Source organism: Schistocerca nitens, chromosome 2, assembly GCF_023898315.1.
Source record: "Schistocerca nitens isolate TAMUIC-IGC-003100 chromosome 2, iqSchNite1.1, whole genome shotgun sequence".
Taxonomy (NCBI): domain Eukaryota; kingdom Metazoa; phylum Arthropoda; class Insecta; order Orthoptera; family Acrididae; genus Schistocerca; species Schistocerca nitens.
The window spans coordinates 558,185,757-558,204,441 of NC_064615.1; the positions used below are offsets into that span (position 1 = coordinate 558,185,757).

An 18,685-nucleotide genomic window follows, 5' to 3' on the forward strand; every position below is an offset into this window, starting at 1 on the left:
GTGTGATTCAAACTGACCTGCAGACCCTGCTTAACACCTCATTCCCTTCACATGGACTACCACCTCAATCCATAGAACTTCTCACCCCACCCAAACCATGCACCCCACCTCTTACCTTCTTCCTAAGATCCACAAACCCAGTCATGATGGCCATCCTATAGTTGCTGGATTCAAAGCACCCACTGAACATATATCTGCCTTAGTTTATCAACACCTGCAACCCATAGTACAAAAACTCCCCTCCTACATCAAAGATACCAGCTGTCCTAGGTCGTTTGAAATCCGTGCCCATCCCAGTCCCACCACATACCTTGATTGTCACCATTGATGTCACCTCCATCTATACCAACATCCCCCACATACTTGGTATGTCTGCTGCTGAACATTCCTCAGTCAGTGCCCACCTGATTCCAAACCTATGACCTACTTCCTACTCACCTTAATGCCAGCCGGAGTGGCCGAGTGGTTCTAGGCACTACAGTCTGGAACCGCGCGGCCGCTACAGTTGCAGGTTCGAATCCTGCCTCGGGCATGGATGTGTGTGATGTCTTTAGGTTAGGTAGGTTTAAGTAGTTCTAAGTTCTAGGGGACTGATGACCTCAGCAATTAAGTCCCATAGTGCTCAGAACCATTTGAACCATTTCTCACCTTAATCAGCTTTGTACTGCCAACAACTACTTCACCTTTAAGGGGCAGACATAGAAACAGATCAGGGGTACGACCATGGGAACCAGGGTGGCTCCTTCCTGTGCCAACCTTTTCATGGGTTGCTTGGAAGGGGCTTTCCTGAGATCCACAAGTCTTCAGCCCCTGGTTTGGTTTAGATACATTGATGACATCTTTACCATATGGACTCATGGTGAGGATGACATGCTAAAATTCCTGGAATCTCTTAATACCTTCTCCCAGTTAAATTTCACATGGTCCTATTCTGAAGGCCAGCTATACACTTCTGTCCACATTGAACCTACCAATAAACAAAAGTACCTAAATTTTGACAGTTGCCATCCTTTCCATGCCACACGTTCCCTGACATACAGCCATGGCAAACATATTTGTTCAGATGCAGACTCTTTACAGCAATACATCACCATTCTCACCTCGGCCTTCACTGCTCATAATTACCCCACCAGCCTAGTTAAAAAGCAGATTTCTCGGGCCCTCACTTCCAATCCTGGTACTGCTGATCCCTCCACAAAACAGCTTTGGAGCACACCATTGGTGACTCAGTATTATCCTGGTCTGGAATGTGTTAATCAGCTACTTCGACAGGGTCACGACTTCCTAAAATCATGCCTTGAAATGAGATCCATTCTGTCAAAAGTTTTGCTCTCCACACCTAGAATAGCTTTCTGTTGCCCTCCCAGTCTCCACAGTATTCTTGTCAGACCATATACTCTTTCTGCACCCATCTCCCTACCCTATGGCTCCTATCTCATGACCGTCCCCACTGCAAGACTTGCCCTATGCACCCTCCTACCACCGTCTATAATAGCCCTGTAACTGGCAAAACATATATTATCAAAGGGAGAGTCACCTGCAAAACGACACTTCATATACCACCTATTATGTAAACATTGATCAGGCTTCTACATCGGAATGACTACCACCAATTTATCAATTAAGATGACTGGGCATAGGCAGAGAGTATATACTGGCAACTTGCAACATCCTGTTGCAGAGCATGCTGTACAACATGACATTTGTGACATCGACACCTGTTTCACCATACGCACCATCTGGATTCTTCCCCCAGACATGAGTTTCTCAGAACTCCGCAGATGGGAACTAACACCACAACATGTCCTTGGTTCTCGCCACCCACCTGTCCTTAACGTACGATAATTTCTTCCGTCTCAGCTTTTCTTCACTGTAACAACTCTTTGCTTCACTCCGTTTTAGTTTTCTGCATCTTTCATTGTCTTTCCCATGTATTTTCCACCACCCGTTCCCTCCTCTGTTGTGTACAATGCACTTGGCTACTCACTCTTATTAACTCACGAAAAATGTTTTAGAAGTAATCCCTGTCTTGCATATTACCCCTGTCTTCCACCATTAAGCTCTCAGGTTTTCAAATCTCATCCGATGAAGTCCCCAACACTCAGTCTTCCCTTCTCATCACATATGATAAGTCTCCCCTGACCCACAGTTCTTGGTGACTTTCCCAAAATCTACCCCTGTTCCTAGACCTCTGCAGTCCTTTTTCTTCACCCATCTTCCTTTCCCTTCAACCCTTCTGCCTGAAGAAGGGGCCACTGGCTCAGAGAGCTTACCAATCACAACAGTCTTTTATGTGCGTGTTCTACGACCGTTTGGTGAGTAGATTTTTCATCTATACAATTAAATAATTTTAATAAATGAATAAAAGGTTTATTTAACTTCGACACAAGTTGTCGTCAGAGGGGTTTCTTGATAATTTAAAACTGCCATTGACTGTGAAAGCATCACTTGGTGCACAGAGTAGCAAACTGTTCTCTTGAGGTATTATGTTCAACATTTACCAAAGTACATATTCATAAGAAACTTAAATAACTCATTAGTCATATACTGTGATGTTGACTCCCTCAGATGAGGGGATGAACTGGAGTGAGCTCTTGCATACTCAACACTAGACTGACCTCAGCATGAGGGTGTTGCTTTGCTGAGAGGGAGGTATGATCTTCTGCTATGCATGCCTCCCATTGGTTGTTATGGATTGCAGTGAGCTCTCAGTAATGCCTGAGGTATGAATTGGCATTGCCGTCTTTAGTGTTGCGCCATGATCTCTGGATGATACCACAAAAGTCTTTAATCACAGTTCACAATTAAAGAAAGAAACAAGCAAGTTTTTTCATGATTATGAAGGTACTTACAAAATTATAGTGATTCCACATCTGAAGGCTGTTTTCTTAGTAGATCGTTCAAGTCAAAAAGAAAAAAAAGAAAAAAAAACGCTATAACATAGATACCATCAAAATTATAGAAAGGATATATTGGTACTCCGCATATGGAAGAGAGACAGAGTTGCAGAAAACACAGCTAAAAGACTGCTATACATTTGAGCTTTTGGCCACAAGGCAAGGCCTTGCAGACAGCCGTTGTAACCACATACGATTGTTTAACAATATAATAAGAGGGCATTCAGAGTAACAGTAGTGAGTGAGTAGGTAAAGAGGAGTAAAACATATCTCACAAGACAGATTGAAATCCAGGCATGAATATGGGTTATAGTATGAGTAAGTTACCTCGATATGTGTAAAATTGAGAAGGTAGATTTGTAAATGCTTTTAGCAGGATATTGTACCTAATCCGTATGAAAGTATGGTGTGATGGAAAGAGATGGACCTAGGAGAAAAAGGTGACCTTTACATGAGAGAAAAAGGAAAGTACACAAATAGGAACACTATCACTGTGGAAAATTAAAATATTATTTGATGATAATCGTTCTGTGGAAAGAGGTGTATCTTGGTAGTACTGTCAGTTTCAAAATTTCTCCAAAGTAGCAAAGATGTGGAATTTACATGGGTTTCTTGATATGTTCCATATCCTAATTTAAAGATAACAGAAGAAAGAGACAGTTGTCAGAGTTTTGCATGCTATCCTTCATTATTGTAGAGATAGCTAATCTGATTATAGAATGCCAAACAACAACTGCTTGTTAATTGTTCAAAACATGTAACTCCTCTGGTTCAGTGGTAGTCTGATTGATGTAGGTGTTAGGTGAGGAAACTGGCCTCATAACAAGAGATGTAACACCTACACAGGGCAATATCCCAGTATCACTCTATAAGTTTTGGAGAGTTTCGTTTACTCTTCCTAAAGGACTCTCGGTTTCCTAACCCATGGTGTGCCGCACATCCAGTGACTTTTCAAAGTGTTAAGAGCACGGCTAGAAAAGCCTGATTTATGGAAGCATTATATTTGATAAGATGCAATAGGGGTAATAAATATTACTTATCTGAGGTCCCATATCCCTAGTAAAAGAATGAGGAGTCAAAGTGAAACTGAGATAAGTACATGCCTGTGATTGATAGTTTACAATGTATTGTGTGTGACATTTCACGTTTATCAAATATAATAAAGAATATTTATTGCACATCAAATACACAAGATATTGATACTTGTAGATAAAAAGGTTAAAACTAGTTTTGGAACTTTGAGTATTTACGGTTCGGTTGGTGTTTCACAACAGTGACATCATCATTCATCTAAGGGGATAAATCTGTAGTGTAACATTTCACTTCAGTGAAATGATGTGTTGCAGAAGCGTTTTTCAGAAGGATAAATGGTGATCTCCACTATCAAGTTTATTTTGACAATGAATAGAATAACCTACTCTTTGGATGTATGTTTCATTTATGCACATGTATTATGAAATGGGTGGACACAGCATATATGCAAGCCAGAACAATGCTGAACATTGTACAACACGCACAGTACGTGCTGGTTGGGCGCAGTTTATTCTGTGCCATCGGGTCCTGTCTTGGAGATACTGTGCGATTCACAGAGGAAGAGCGATCATGATAGTGCCTATGACGTCATGGGAACAAGAGAAAACTTGTTATAGGCTCAGTCATTTGGAATCTTTTAAATAAGACCAGCCATTTTTCAACTTACTACTTATCGGTATAATTGCGATTGAAGCAAATTTGTAGTTATTGGTCATTTCAAACAAGAGTACAATATATGATAAATTGTTTCTGAGAAGCCTCGTATTTATTTCAAGAATTGGCTTGGGGTTTGTACTCTTCACTTCCAGCAGTAACTGCAGCACTCTGTGAAATGAAGTTTGGTCAGAAGAAACTGGCAAGTTTGGTGAAATAACAAAATGAGCAAGATTGAAAAATAGGAAGTCGTACCTCCTGATCAGACTTTACTTTGCCACCTGATATCATGGTAAAGAACCATCACATACATCACATAGTTTGACTAAATTGCAGTTCAAAACAGCTGTGTTAAATGCATTCACTTGACACCAACTCTTGGGCTTTAGCTAGCAGACAAAGATACTTGTTTCTTTGTTCTAACATCCTATGCCCCCCGCAAAGTACTGCTTTGCATTATACAGTGTGTATGTTATGCAGACCCCACAATTGGTGTGGTACCAGAGCATTGGTTGCACTTACACGTTGTTGCGTTTGTGCACTTCGTATCTTGCAAACACTGTCTTACCCAAGTTACCTTTTCAAACTGGGCTCGGATGATGTGCAATGCCAGTAACTGAAAATTACTTGCATTTTAAATATATTTGTGTGCAGAAAATAAAGCTATTTCAAACTGTTGTTGTTGTCCTCTTCAGTCCTGAGACTGGTTTGATGCAGCTCTCCATGCTACTCTATCCTGTGCAAGCTTCTTCATCTCCCAGTACCTACTGCAACCTACATCCTTCTGAATCTGCTTAGTGTATTCATCTCTCAGTCTCCCTCTACGATTTTTACCCTCCACGCTGCCCTACAATACTAAATTGGTGATCCCTTGATGCCTCAGAACATGTCCTACCAACCGATCCCTTCTTCTAGTTAAGTTGTGCCACAAACGTCTCTTCTCCCCAATCCTATTCAATACCTCCTCATTAGTTATATGATCTACCCACCTAATCTTCAGCATTCTTCTGTAGCACCACATTTCGAAAGCTTCTATTCTCTTCTTGTCCAAACTAGTTATCGTCCATGTTTCACTTCCATACAAGGCTACACTCCATACAAATACTTTCAGAAACGACTTCCTGACACTTAAATCTCTACTCGATGTTAACAAATTTCTCTTCTTCAGAAACGATTTCCTTGCCATTGCCAGTCTACATTTTATATCCTCTCTACTTCGACCATCATCAGTTATTTTACTCCCTAAATAGCAGAACTCCTTTACTACTTTAAGTGTCTCATTTCCTAATCTGATTCCCTCAGCATCACCCGATTTAATTTGACTACATTCCATTATTGTTGTTTTGCTTTTGTTGATGTTCATCTTATATCCTCCTTTCAAGACACTGTCCATTCCGTTCAACTGCTCTTCCAAGTCCTTTGCTGTCTCTGACAGAATTACAATGTCATCGGTGAACCTCAAAGTTTTTACTTCTTCTCCATGAATTTTAATACCTACTCCAAATTTTTCTTTTGTTTCCTTTACTGCTTGCTCAATATACAGATTGAATAACATCGGGGAGAGGCTACAACCCTGTCTCACTCCTTTCCCAACCACTGCTTCCCTTTCCTGCCCCTCGACTCTTATAACTGCCATCTGGTTTCTGTATAAATTGTAAATAGCCTTTCGCTCCCTGTATTTTACCCCTGCCACCTTCAGAATTTGAAAGAGAGTATTCCAGTTAACATTGTCAAAAGCTTTCTCTAAGTCTACAAATGCTAGAAACGTAGGTTTGCCTTTTCTTAATCTTTCTTCTAAGATAAGTCGTAAGGTTAGTATTGCCTCACGTGTTCCAACATTTCTACGGAATCCAAACTGATCTTCCCTGAGGTCCGCTTCTACCAGTTTTTCCATTTGTCTGTAAAGAATTCGCGTTAGTATTTTGCAGCTGTGACGTATTAAGCTGATAGTTCGGTAATTTTCACATGTGTCAACACCTGCTTTCTTTGGGATTGGAATTATTATATTCTTCTTGAAGTCTGAGGGTATTTCGCCTGTCTCATACATCTTGCTCACCACATGGTAGAGTTTTGTCAGGACTGGCTCTCCCAAGGCCGTCAGTAGTTCCAGTGGAATGTTGTCTACTTCCGTGGCCTTGTTTCGACTCAGGTCTTTCAGTGCTCTGTCAAACTCTTCACGCAGTATCTTATCTCCCATTTCTTCTTCATCTACATCCTCTTCCATTTCCATAATATTGTCCTCAAGTACATCGCCCTTGTATAAACCCTCTATATACTCCTTCCACCTTCCTGCCTTCCCTTCTTTGCTTAGAACTGGGTTTCCATCTGAGCTCTTGATACTCATACAAGTGGCTCTCTTCTCTCCAAAGGTCTCTTTAATTTTCCTGTAGGCAGTATCTATCTTACCCCTGGTGAGACAAGCCTCTACATCCTTACATTTGTCCTCTATCCAACCCTGCTTAGCCGTTTTGCACTTCCTGTCGATCTCATTTTTGAGACGTTTGTATTCCTTTTTGCCTGCTTCATTTACTGCATTTTTATATTTTCTCCTTTCATCAATTAAATTCAATATTTCTTCTGTTACCCTAGGATTTCTACTAGCCCTTGTCTTTTTACCTACTTCATTCTGTGCTGCCTTCACTACTTCATCCCTCAGAGCTACCCATTCTTCTTCTACTGTATTTCTTTCCCCCATTCCTGTCAATTGTTTCCTTATGCTCTCCCTGAAACACTCTACAACCTCTGGTTCTTTCAGTTTATCCAGGTCCCATCTCCTTAAATTCCCACCTTTTTGCAGTTTCTTCAGTTTCAATCTGCAGTTCATAACAATAGATTGTGGTCAGAATCCACATCTGCCCCTGGAAATGTCTTACAATTTAAAACCTGGTTCCTAAATCTCTGTCTTACCATTATATAGTCTATCTGAAACTGTCAGTATCTCCAGGAATCTTCCAGGTATGCAACCTTCTTTTATGATTCTTGAACCAAGTGTTAGCTATGATTAAGTTATGCTCTGTGCAAAATTCTACAAGGCGGCTTCCTCTTTCATTTCTTCCCCCCAATCCATATTCACCTACTATGTTTCCTTCTCTCCCTTTTCCTACTGACAAATTCCAGTCACCCATGACTATTAAATTTTCGTCTCCCTTCACTACCTGAATAATTTCTTTTATCTCGTCATACATTTCATCAATTTCTTCATCTGCGGAGCTAGTTGGCATATAAACTTGTACTACTGTAGTAGGCATGGGCTTTGTGTCTATCTTGGCCACAATAATGAGTTCACTATGCTGTTTGTAGTAGCTAACCCGCACTCCTATTTTTTATTCATTATTAAACCTACTCCTGCATTACCCCTATTTGATTTTGTATTTGTAACCCTGTAATCACCTGACCAAAAGTCTTGTTCCTCCTGCCACCGAACTTCACTAATTCCCACTATATCTAACTTTAACCTATCCATTTCCCTTTTTAAATTTTCTAACCTACCTGCCCGATTAAGGGATCTGACATTCCACGCTCCGATCCATAGAATGCCAGTTTTCTTTCTCCTGATAACGACGTCCTCTTGAGTAGTCCCCGCCCGGAGATCCGAATGGGGGACTATTTTACCTCCGGAATATTTTACCCAAGAGGACACCATCATCATTTAATCATACAGTAGAGCTGCATGTCCTCAGGAAAAATTACGGCTGTAGTTTCCCCTTGCTTTCAGCCGTTCGCAGTACCAGCACAGCAAGGCCGTTTTGGTTAATGTTACAAGGCCAGATCAGTCAAGCATCCAGACTGTTGCCCCTGCAACTACTGAAAAGGCTGCTGCCCCTCTTCAGGAACCACATGTTTGTCTGGCCTCTCAACAGATACCCCTCCGTTGTGGTTGCACCTACGGTACGGCCATCTGTATCACTGAGGCACGCAATCCTCCCCACCAACGGCAAGGTCCATGGTTCATGGGGGGATTTCAAACTGTCTCTGTTAAAATATTTCATCTGGAGCAATTTCCTATGAAATAGTATCTTATTAGGTAATTTTGTGTATTCGCATTTTGAGGGAGGACTGGTCTTACTAGCCACAGCCCTCGCCCCCCCAGGCAAAGTTCTAAAAGACTGTGTCAGTGCAGAAAGGGACTTGCACAGTGATTTAGGACAGGTAGGGCATTCTGCTCATTGACCTCATCCCCAGAGACGAAAAAATGAATGTTGATCATTACCATGAAACACTGCATAAACCGTAATGGGCCATTCAAAACAAGAGGTGTGAAATGAGAAGTGCAGGTGTTGTGGTGGTCCACAGATTAATCTTTTTCTGTAATTATGGTTTTTTTTCCTTCAAACAATAATATTTAATTTCTGTATGACCATTGTACTTTTGTGTGGATGTGAGTTATTCCGAATGCATATTTTTTAGACATATTGCATTAACTCATCTCAAGATTTCAACATGATTTCTTGCTTCTATCTTGTGACACATGTTGCACTGACTAGTTCTAAGGGTGGATTTTTCATAAATATTTTCTAAAATTGATAAGCTTTTTGGATTTGTGATGTTCAAATACTGACTAGTTTACACTAAGCTTCTGTGTCTCAATTGCATTGCAGTGAATTTAAGATTATAGTAAACATATGCAAAGCCAATATTTCATAAATTGCAGTGCATGGTGTACTCACTGTCATTACTTTTGTTTTAGAAACCAACTTTTGTGCAGCGTATGGGGTGGCGAAATGGATTGGGAGTCAACATACGAAAACACAGTCTGGGTTTTTCTGCTTCCAGTACATCAGTCCTTCGGCCAACAACATCTTTACAGCTGTTGCAGCTAGCAAAGAAGAGAGTGCAAATTGCAAAAAATATACTAAATGCTAGACACCAGTCATACCTCAAACAGCTGCAACAGTACAGACGTGAAGTATTAGAAGATTCCTTTGTACGTAATTGACTAAAACACAGTAGTTTAACATAGTCTTTTAACATGGTTACCACAAATTTTCCCATTCAAATTTCAGTGCTAGTGATCCATTCAACTGGCACATATCTTTGGAAAGCTTTCCCTTGCTGATCCTGGTAGATAGTTGGTAGTATAGTGAAACTTTCTTATAGGGGATGGAAACAGCTACAGGAATTATCATATTTTGTACAGTGCTTGACAGGAGGTACGTCAACCAATATTAATGTTTTGTTTTTGCGTAAAGTAAAATTTACGGTATGCCAAAAACACCAACAATTTATCCATTCACCAGTCTAGCAACAACCTCTGACACCAACCTGTTGCTTGGTGAAATGATGAATATCACTCAGCAATTAGAAACAGGCATGCAGCTTTGCGGAAATTCAAACTGTATGCATCTACAGAAAACCTTTGTGCCATCGGACATGTGAGACAAGTGATAAAAAAGAAATGAAGTGGAACTCCTGGAAGGAATTTGCAACTTCCATTTATGAGTCCACTTCCACTGTGCAAGTTTGGGACTCAATAAGGCAGATACCAACTGAGGGCAGTACACCTCCGCTTTCGGGCTTGTGGAGAAATGGGGTCTTGGTGGACATGACTGAAGACATGGCTCAAGTTTTAGCTGAACACTTTTTTATAGTCACTACTTTATCCAGACAAACCCCTGCACTCCAGGTTTTCCGTCTTCTTGTGTAGTGAGGTGACCTACAATCATCCATTTCCCGTGTGGGAATTGGAATTGGGTCTGTCTGTGGCCAGAAACACTGGTCCAGCCTGGGATCAGATTCATTATGCCATGCTCCAGCATCTGCCACGGAGCCAAAGGCAAACTCCTACCTCGTCTCAGTCAGATCCAGTTTGATGGATAGTACCCCATGACTTAAGAGGAGGCAATAGTAACTCCATTACAGAAACCAGGCAGGGGTCATACCGATCCTAATACTTATTGAAGTGTAGCCCTCACCAGTTGTGTGGGTAAGATTCCTTAGTGCATGGTCAACTGCTGCCTCGTGTGACTCCTCGATGTCACCTGTCCCACTCGCTGTGCAGTTTTGTGCCCTAGCATTGCGCCCTTGACAACTTAATCCTACTGGAGAAAGTGATACCGGATTCCTTCTTATGCCATAACCATTAGGTTAGTGCCTTTTTTTATCTTGAAAATGCATACAGACAGCTCTTGGAGGTATAACATCCTTAGACAACTTCATTAATGGGGATTATGTAGACATCTGGCACTTCTTACCCACACCTTCCTTGAGGATCAGAGCTTTCAATACCACATTGGTGATGCTTTTCTTGATTGCACTGTCTAGGAGGATGGGGTCCACAAAGGCAGTGCACATAAGTGTCATTGTTTGCAGTCACTATCAGTGGAATCTTCTTCAGAATTAGAAGCACTGTTAAAAGCTCTTTGTTTGTGGATGACTTCAGTCTTCTACTCTTTGTCTGATCTTACAGATATGTGGTAACTACAGCTGTCTGTAAGGAGGCTGGAAGCTTGGGCCAATAAAACTGGTTTAGGACATTAGCATAGAATACTGTGTGTCAGTGTTAACCGTCCTCGTCAACATTTTAACTCACACTGGAGATCTATATTATATGTTTAATTTGCATTTGTTTGGTGTACTATTTGACTCGAAGTTAACATGGCTCCTGCACCTGAAATACCTGCAAACAAAGGGCTTCAAATCGGTGAAAATTTTGAAATGCAGCTGTGGAATGGTGTGCAGAGCTGACAGGTACTGCATCCTTCAGTTTTATATGCCACTTGTCAGATCATGGTTAGATTACAGTAGCAGGATTTATGGATCAGCCCGTATGTCGTACCTCAAGATGTTAGGTGCTCTCCTCCATGAAGGCATTCGGATATCGACTGGAGGCTTTTTGATCATCCCAGTTCAGAGTCTGTGTGCAGAGGCTGGTAAACCACCACTCTGGATTTTGCAACACCTCCTTTTGGCCTGACAGGCCCTGAAAATCTCAGTGTTGCCTTAGTCATTGGCATATAATGCGGCTATCTGCCCCCAACTTTGAGCAGCTGTTCAGGAATCGGCCCCATGTGATCAAGCCATTCAGGATAAGGAAAAGCTGTTTAATTCAATTTTAAGTACATAGCAAAGTTTCGTTGTTGTTTGTATGAATGGATCCCAGTGAGACAATGCCTCCAGATGTTCAACTGTTTTCCCTGGCAGGGAGCAATTTACAAATTGTGATGCGAAGTTATATGGCATTATGATTACACTGGAGTGGATTCACAAGCTTCACAGTACAAGGTTTGTTGTCTGTTGTGAGTCACTCAGTACACTACAAGTGATCCATCAAATGTATCCAGTAGACCAGTTGATTCGGCTCATCGCTGGCTCCTTACAATGCTCGAACACCATGGCAAGAAAGTAGTATTTTGCTGCGTTCCTGGACACATCAGGATAGAGGGAAATGTGCTGCGTTCCTGGACACATCAGGATAGAGGGAAATGACATAGCCGACAAAGGAGCCAAAGAAGCATGTTGGGATGGTGGTGTACATCGATGTGCCATTCCCTTGTATACCATCATTTCATTATCTTGACAGCTAAATCCTGTGCAGTTGGAAACTGAAAGATTGGAGGTAATGGAAAAGAAATTGAAGTCACTCAGATTGACAACTGAGGCATGGTGGACTTTGTGTCAACCTCACTGATGGAAGTGGTGCTCACCAGACTGCGAATAGGGCATCGCCCTTTAACACATGGTTCCCTCCTTCTACAGAAGGATCCACCACTCTGTGAAATTCATGGTGTGTCACTTTGTTTTGGTTGCATTTATCTCATATACTGACATCAGGGCAGCTGTTGGTTTGGCTGGAGATCTGCCCACTATCTTTGCCAACATAACATCTGTATTACATGAGTTTTGACATTTTGTGAACTGTTGTGCCTCATCCCTGTAATGTTGGACTTAAATGCATTATATAATTATAAACCACTCAGCATGTGGGGATAGCCTACACACATCCTCCACCTCCCGCTAGAATGGTATGCTGACTTTTCATCAGTGCACTGATGACGACAATGTTGAGTGCCCTGCATCCAAAATCATCATAACAACAAAAAAGGTGGATTCCACATCTCAAAACAATCAAAATCCAAAGAAAACTCTCAGGCAACTATCAGATAAGAGGAAGATGGTATTAACTGGTGCAAGAGATTGGTCTACCTCTTCTCTCAGTATGCAGCCTGTGTCACCAAAAAAACGAGGCTGGGCAAAATGAAAACCAATCTAAATGGCTTTTACACGACAATGGAATGTGAATGGTTTAAGAACTCATGTGAAAGAAGGAAAGTGTTTAAAACGGAATAGGCCCTCTTGTCTATACATATGTATTTCAAACCTTAAGACAACTTTGTGTTTAAAAGCTACGGCATCCACAGGAAGAATGCTACAGATGGTGGGAGGGCTAAGAGTGGAGTGGCAGTACTTGTCCATGATATGTGCTGCTCTATACCATCACCTTCCACCTTCGAACAGAAATGGTTAAGTTTATACACCATTAAGAATAATAGTTGCTCCCTGTATCAGCCACCTCATGAACATGTGGATAATGAGACCCTGTAAACTTCATCAATGATATCCCCTATGCCTTTTCCCTCTTCTGAGACGTGAATGCGCAACACATGCAGGAGGGCTGTACATACACTTGTTTCAGTGATAGGGTAGTAGAGAGGTTCCTCATGTCAAATGGTGTCTACTCCCACAATACAGGAAAAAGACATATTTCAGCTCTGTAAACAGGTGATTCACAGCCACTGACCTTTCCCTCTGCTCTCTCATGATAGCTGATGCTGTCCTTTGAGAGATGACAAAAGACTTGCAGTCCAGGAAAGTTTACTGTAATAAGTGTTGACCAATACCACTAAGAGTATCTTCTTCAGAAGGAATAGAGTAACATAACTTACATAGAGTTGAAACTATAAGAATACATTATGAGCTAAAATGTTGAAGTCAAAGAGCAGAAATCATGGATTAAGTTCTACATGACTTCTATTTGACTTGAGCATTTTAGCTCATAATGTATGCTTATAGTTTCAACAGAATGTAATTCTGAAACAGAATTTATTCCTTCTGACGAAGATACCCATAGTGGTATTGGAAACCTGGTCAAGGCTTAATGCAAAAGTTTATGCAGCCGATTGGCTGAGTACATCATTTATTGAAACTTAACTAAACGGATACTAGAAGAAGCCAACTGGACACCTTACAGCAACAAGGCTGTATTCTAACATACATCTAGGATCCAGGATGTGGCAGAGGTATTATTATTTCATAAATGCATGTGACACAATCTGGAGATACAATATCATCCAACAATAGTATGAATGGGGCTTCTGGGAGTGTCTTCTCGTTACGAACTGATCCTTGCTTTCAGTGCAATATTTTATTTTCAGAAATGGCAGTGCACTCTCAACCCCCCCCCCCCCCCCCCAGGAGAATCGTGTCCGTCAGGGGAAGATGAAGTGTTTTTATAACCATCACCAGCCTAGTGTTCAGTCAAGACGTTGTCCAATGCTCTTTTTGTGGACAGTTTTCAATCTTTGGTTTGTCTTCTAATCTGAAGATGACTGCTGTAGATCTGCAGATAACATTGAGAAGACATAATGTTTGGGCTAAAAATACAGGCTTCAGTTTTTCCACAGATGAATGTGTCAGTTTTAATCAACCCAAACTGTGTCTGGGGGATACCACTCTTACTTTTAGATAATCAGTCAAGCTATTGGGCCTTATCTTCGGTAAGAAACTCACTAGGTTTCAGCACCTGAAGCATCACAACACAAGAATGCTAATCATCTTAAAGTGCCTTAGTGGCAGATACTGGGAGGAGGCAGACAGATCCTCCTTGTTATTTTACAGAGCTTTAGCTTGGTTACAGCTGTACTAAGACTGATTTATATGGTTTTGCACAAGCATCCGATTGAAAGACGTTGGACTAAATTCACTATGAGGGTTTTTGATCAGTTGCAGTTGGCAGGATATATCTCATTTGCTCAGATCCCCTAACGTAAGGACCATTCAGCAAATGTACCCAGTAAATGAAGTGATCCAAGATATAAGACACCCTGTAAATACTACATTGTCAAGAAAGGATGTGCCATTCTGCTCGTTACAAGACCTCAAGTGTATCCTGGGAAATGAGTAAGCTGACATGGGAGCAAGGGAAACATGCAAGGAAACTAATGTGCTGTCCCCTTGAGTGGTATTACCTCATTGTTGAGGTGGAATATTGTTTGACAGTGAGTGAATAAGTGGCTGGAGGTACAAAATCACCAATTAAGACTGGTAAAGCCTACAGTTTTGCCATGATGAATGTCATTCCTGTCATACAGTTGGAAGGAAGTGGCTTCAGCGTGACTGAGAATAGGGCACTACCTCTTGACAAACTGGCACCTCCAGTGGGAGGACCAGACAGTGTGGGGTGCTTGTGGCATATTAGTGTCACTGTGCCACATGTTACTTGATCGCATTTTATATTCTGACAAGGGGCAGTAATTTTTCCTGATAATGATTTGTTAGCACAGTTGTTAAATAACAATAAGTAGAGTGTGGAAAAGGCTTTATGATATTGTGTATTGCCAGGACTCTTACCCAAATTATTTGGTACATTATTTTAATTTACCCGAAAGTTCTCAATGATGAGGCAGGCCAATACTATATGAAACAGTTTTATAATATGGACTGTGTGGCCGCTACTCTCTTGATAATTATTGTTAAATTGAAACACAAGTTTTTACTTGTATGCTTTAAATATCAATGCATAAAGCTGTTACCCGACATTCACTTTTTCTCACAATGGCTACCTCCTGTCCTGTTTTTATAAGTGCCAGCCACGAGGACCAGGAAATAACTTCTAGTACTTCCTTCATCTAATTCTTATTTCTTCATCTAATTCTTATTTCTTCATCTAATTCTTATTTCTTCATCTAATTCTTATTTCTTCATCTAATTCTTATTTCTTCATCTAATTCTTATTTTATTTAGCATTGTCATGACTATTTAATGGTTTTATTTAGGTGTGAGGAAAGGCCCTGAATGTGAATGTAGACAAACATTCCCATGCATGATTTTTACTATCCATTTTAATATGTTAATAAGCAATCACTGTCTCTTTTTACCAATCTTTCATGTGTGTCAGAGGGCCATTGTCCCAAGAAGATTGCCTATGAGGGAAGATTTATCCACACTAAGCATTAATTCATATCCTACAGGGGCACCGATAACCGGATCACTCTGAAACCAGTATTCATTTTGTTATTTGTGTACTAGTATGTGTTGTAACGCTGTCAACTTTACTGCACTGGTACACAACTGGACTACCCAGTCATGATGACCACAAAGAACTTTGGAAAATGCATTGCATGTGCAGGAATACTAATAATGGCAGACTGTACATTCACCTTACATTGATCGCTAGTAGGTTGCATAACTAAATTAGGCTACCACCATTATCAGACTTCAGTGTTCAGCAGCTGCCATATGATGCATTTCTGGACAGAGTTCCTTCTCAAAAAATTACTGTTTCACCATTCCATGCAATGTGCCAAGTTTTGTCAGTTTCGCTTTCTGTATGACTTGGTATGTGCCCTATTCTATCTCACCTTATTTTCATGATCACCATTTTCTTGAAATATGAGGGTATTATGAAAAGTAATGTCTCCAAATTTTTTATTCTGTTCTCAATGTCAGTTGAGATATTGCACACCATACATACTACTCTGTTGACTTTCTTGCTTAACCGATGCAAGTTGTGACCCTCTTCTGTTAGAGCGCTTCAAATGATAGCCTGTAACATGGTGGCATGTATCGTAGCCTTGTCAGTGTGCGGGAAGCGGAAAGCATAAATTCTAAGAGTTCATCTACATCTGGAACACCCTCTCCATCAGCATGACAGTGCCAGACTACGCAGGAGTGCTGTGACATCTGCAACTATCCAAGAGCCTTGAGTTTACTGTCATTGATCATCTTCCATACACTCCTGACTTTGTCCTACCCGATTTTCATATGTTTCCAAAACTTAAAGAACATGTTTAAAGACTTCCCTTTGACAGTGATGAAGCAGTGCAAGGAGAGGTAATATTGTGGCTCTATGAACGAAGTCAAACAGCCTACAGTGACCGTTTCAAATAACTAGTTTCTCGCAGGTAAAAATGTATTTGTTGCCAAGATGGTTGTGTTGAGAAATAAATATCCAGGCGTGAAAAATAAAAATGTAGAATGCTAATATAGATTGTTTTATTTAAAAATCTTAGTTTTCACATAAAAGACTCAGAGGATTACTTATCAGCACGCCCTCATACAATGGGGGCAACAGAACTGTAGCGTACAGTACTGGATAGTACTGGTTCTCTAAATTTACACAATAGAGTATCATGAGAAAGTTGGCTTTCCATTCACAATTTCCATTCAGCTCTGTGCATCTCCTTATACTACACATGAACCATGCAAAATGTTAGGGTGCTGTTTTCCACGTCTGTTTTTAATTCTTAATGTGCCCATTCATTACTCTATGATTCATCTACATAGTGGGTGGTTACCTTTACGCATTTTGTTTGTATTGCATCAGGATTTTCTGCTATTAGTACATTATGAGTCTCTTCATAAATTTATCATGTGGGCTGAATTTTGGTTCTCCTAAAGAATTGTACTTGATGGCTTTGCTACGACATTCTTGTAGTTGCATGACTCAGCAAGGAGATCTGGTTACCAGACTGCGGCAGTAGCAGTGTAGTTTATATATCAAAGAAGCAGGGAAAGGAGGTAGTAACAGTGTAAACTTCAGATATGTGTCCACAGAAATTTTTCCAGAAGGGGGCAAGACTTAAAAATTCCCATTTTTTAAAAATATAAATGAGTTAGTCAGTTTCAAGACATGCTATAAGAACCAAATTGTATGGATGACTCAAGCAGAGGTGAGGTATATCCAACCATATTGATGGTTATCCACACAATATATAAATAAAAACTGTACTCAAGTTTCTGTACTTAGTTATGTGATGGAGTTCGCTCTTACTACAGCCAGGTAACCTGTTCACCTTGCCGAGTAATATGGGTAAAGAAAAACAATGGCAGGTGTTTTGGTTGCCTATACTATTTTCTTATTTAGTTGCCCAAGGCCTTGTAATGAACAGAATCTGTGAGGTATTTTATGTACTTGAACAGGTCAGTCCATTCCTCTTTCCTTATAAAATCAGAGTAAGTGCTACATTTTTGAGTAACTGTGCGAGCAGGCCTTTAAACTAGGACATTGAGTTCTTCAGGGACATCCTGATCAGTGACACTATTATTTATGAACCTTTCCTAACCACTCAATCAATGCTACTGACAATTTATACATGAGGGAGGGATCACAGAATGATTGTCGAACTTTCTTGCTGTGTTTTGAAAAATAAAGGATAGCATAGACACAGTTTCATAGAAAACAATCCCTCTCCCTCTCTCCCTCTCTCCCTCTCTCACTCTCTCCCTCCCTCTCTCCCTCTCTCCCTCTCCCTCTCACACATACACACACCTCCCTCCCTGCTCCTCCCATCCATTTTCTCATTTATTTTGTAGTGTTTAATTTTACTGTGTAATATGCAACTATATATTTTAAAAGTGTTGAGATATGCTGTAACAAATGTGTGTTTTTTGCTGTATAAATCTTACCACGTTACTTTGTTAAACAGAAACAGTCAGTTGATTAAGATATGTTACAGCAAGTCATTACTTTTTTTCCAGCAGATGCCACACTACAGAGTGGAGAATATGCAAGAGTTTCCAGCCTTGTACGTATACTCATCTGCCATATGATCAAAATTAATGGACCTGTAAAGTTTTACGGTTTGCATTTAAATAGCAGTCTAATTACATGATATGTGAAGACCCTTGCTCAAATGTGTATGCTTACATTCTGCGTCTGTTTTCATGTGCTTGTTTCTAGTACTTTTACTGAAGTGTTTTATAAGTCAGTTGCCGGATATTCCTGATTATTTTATTGATTTTAGATTGACTGTTTTCACAGTGTTGTAGCAGAAGTACAAGGTGAAGAGTCAGTCACCTTTTCAAACTTTTCGCCCTTTTAGGAATTAAGTTATTTACTTTTGTTTCAGTGTATCTGGATTCATGTTCATTCATTTAATTTTTTG

General features: G+C 40.5%; 1 protein-coding gene across 4 annotated transcripts in view; it reads left to right on the top strand.

Annotated features, from left to right (window-relative positions):
- The window catches only part of LOC126236590 (uncharacterized), a 98,885-nt gene that overhangs the window by 57,721 nt on the left and 22,479 nt on the right, over window positions 1-18,685 (top strand). For 2 of the 4 annotated variants that reach the window (XM_049946010.1, XM_049946012.1), the window contains exons 3-4: window positions 9,271-9,507; window positions 18,279-18,325. In XM_049946010.1, the coding sequence (XP_049801967.1) occupies window positions 9,271-9,507; window positions 18,279-18,325 (284 nt within the window). The remainder of the gene's footprint in view (window positions 1-9,270; window positions 9,508-18,278; window positions 18,326-18,685) is intronic. The other 2 variants (XM_049946011.1, XM_049946013.1) reach the window with 1 other exon arrangement.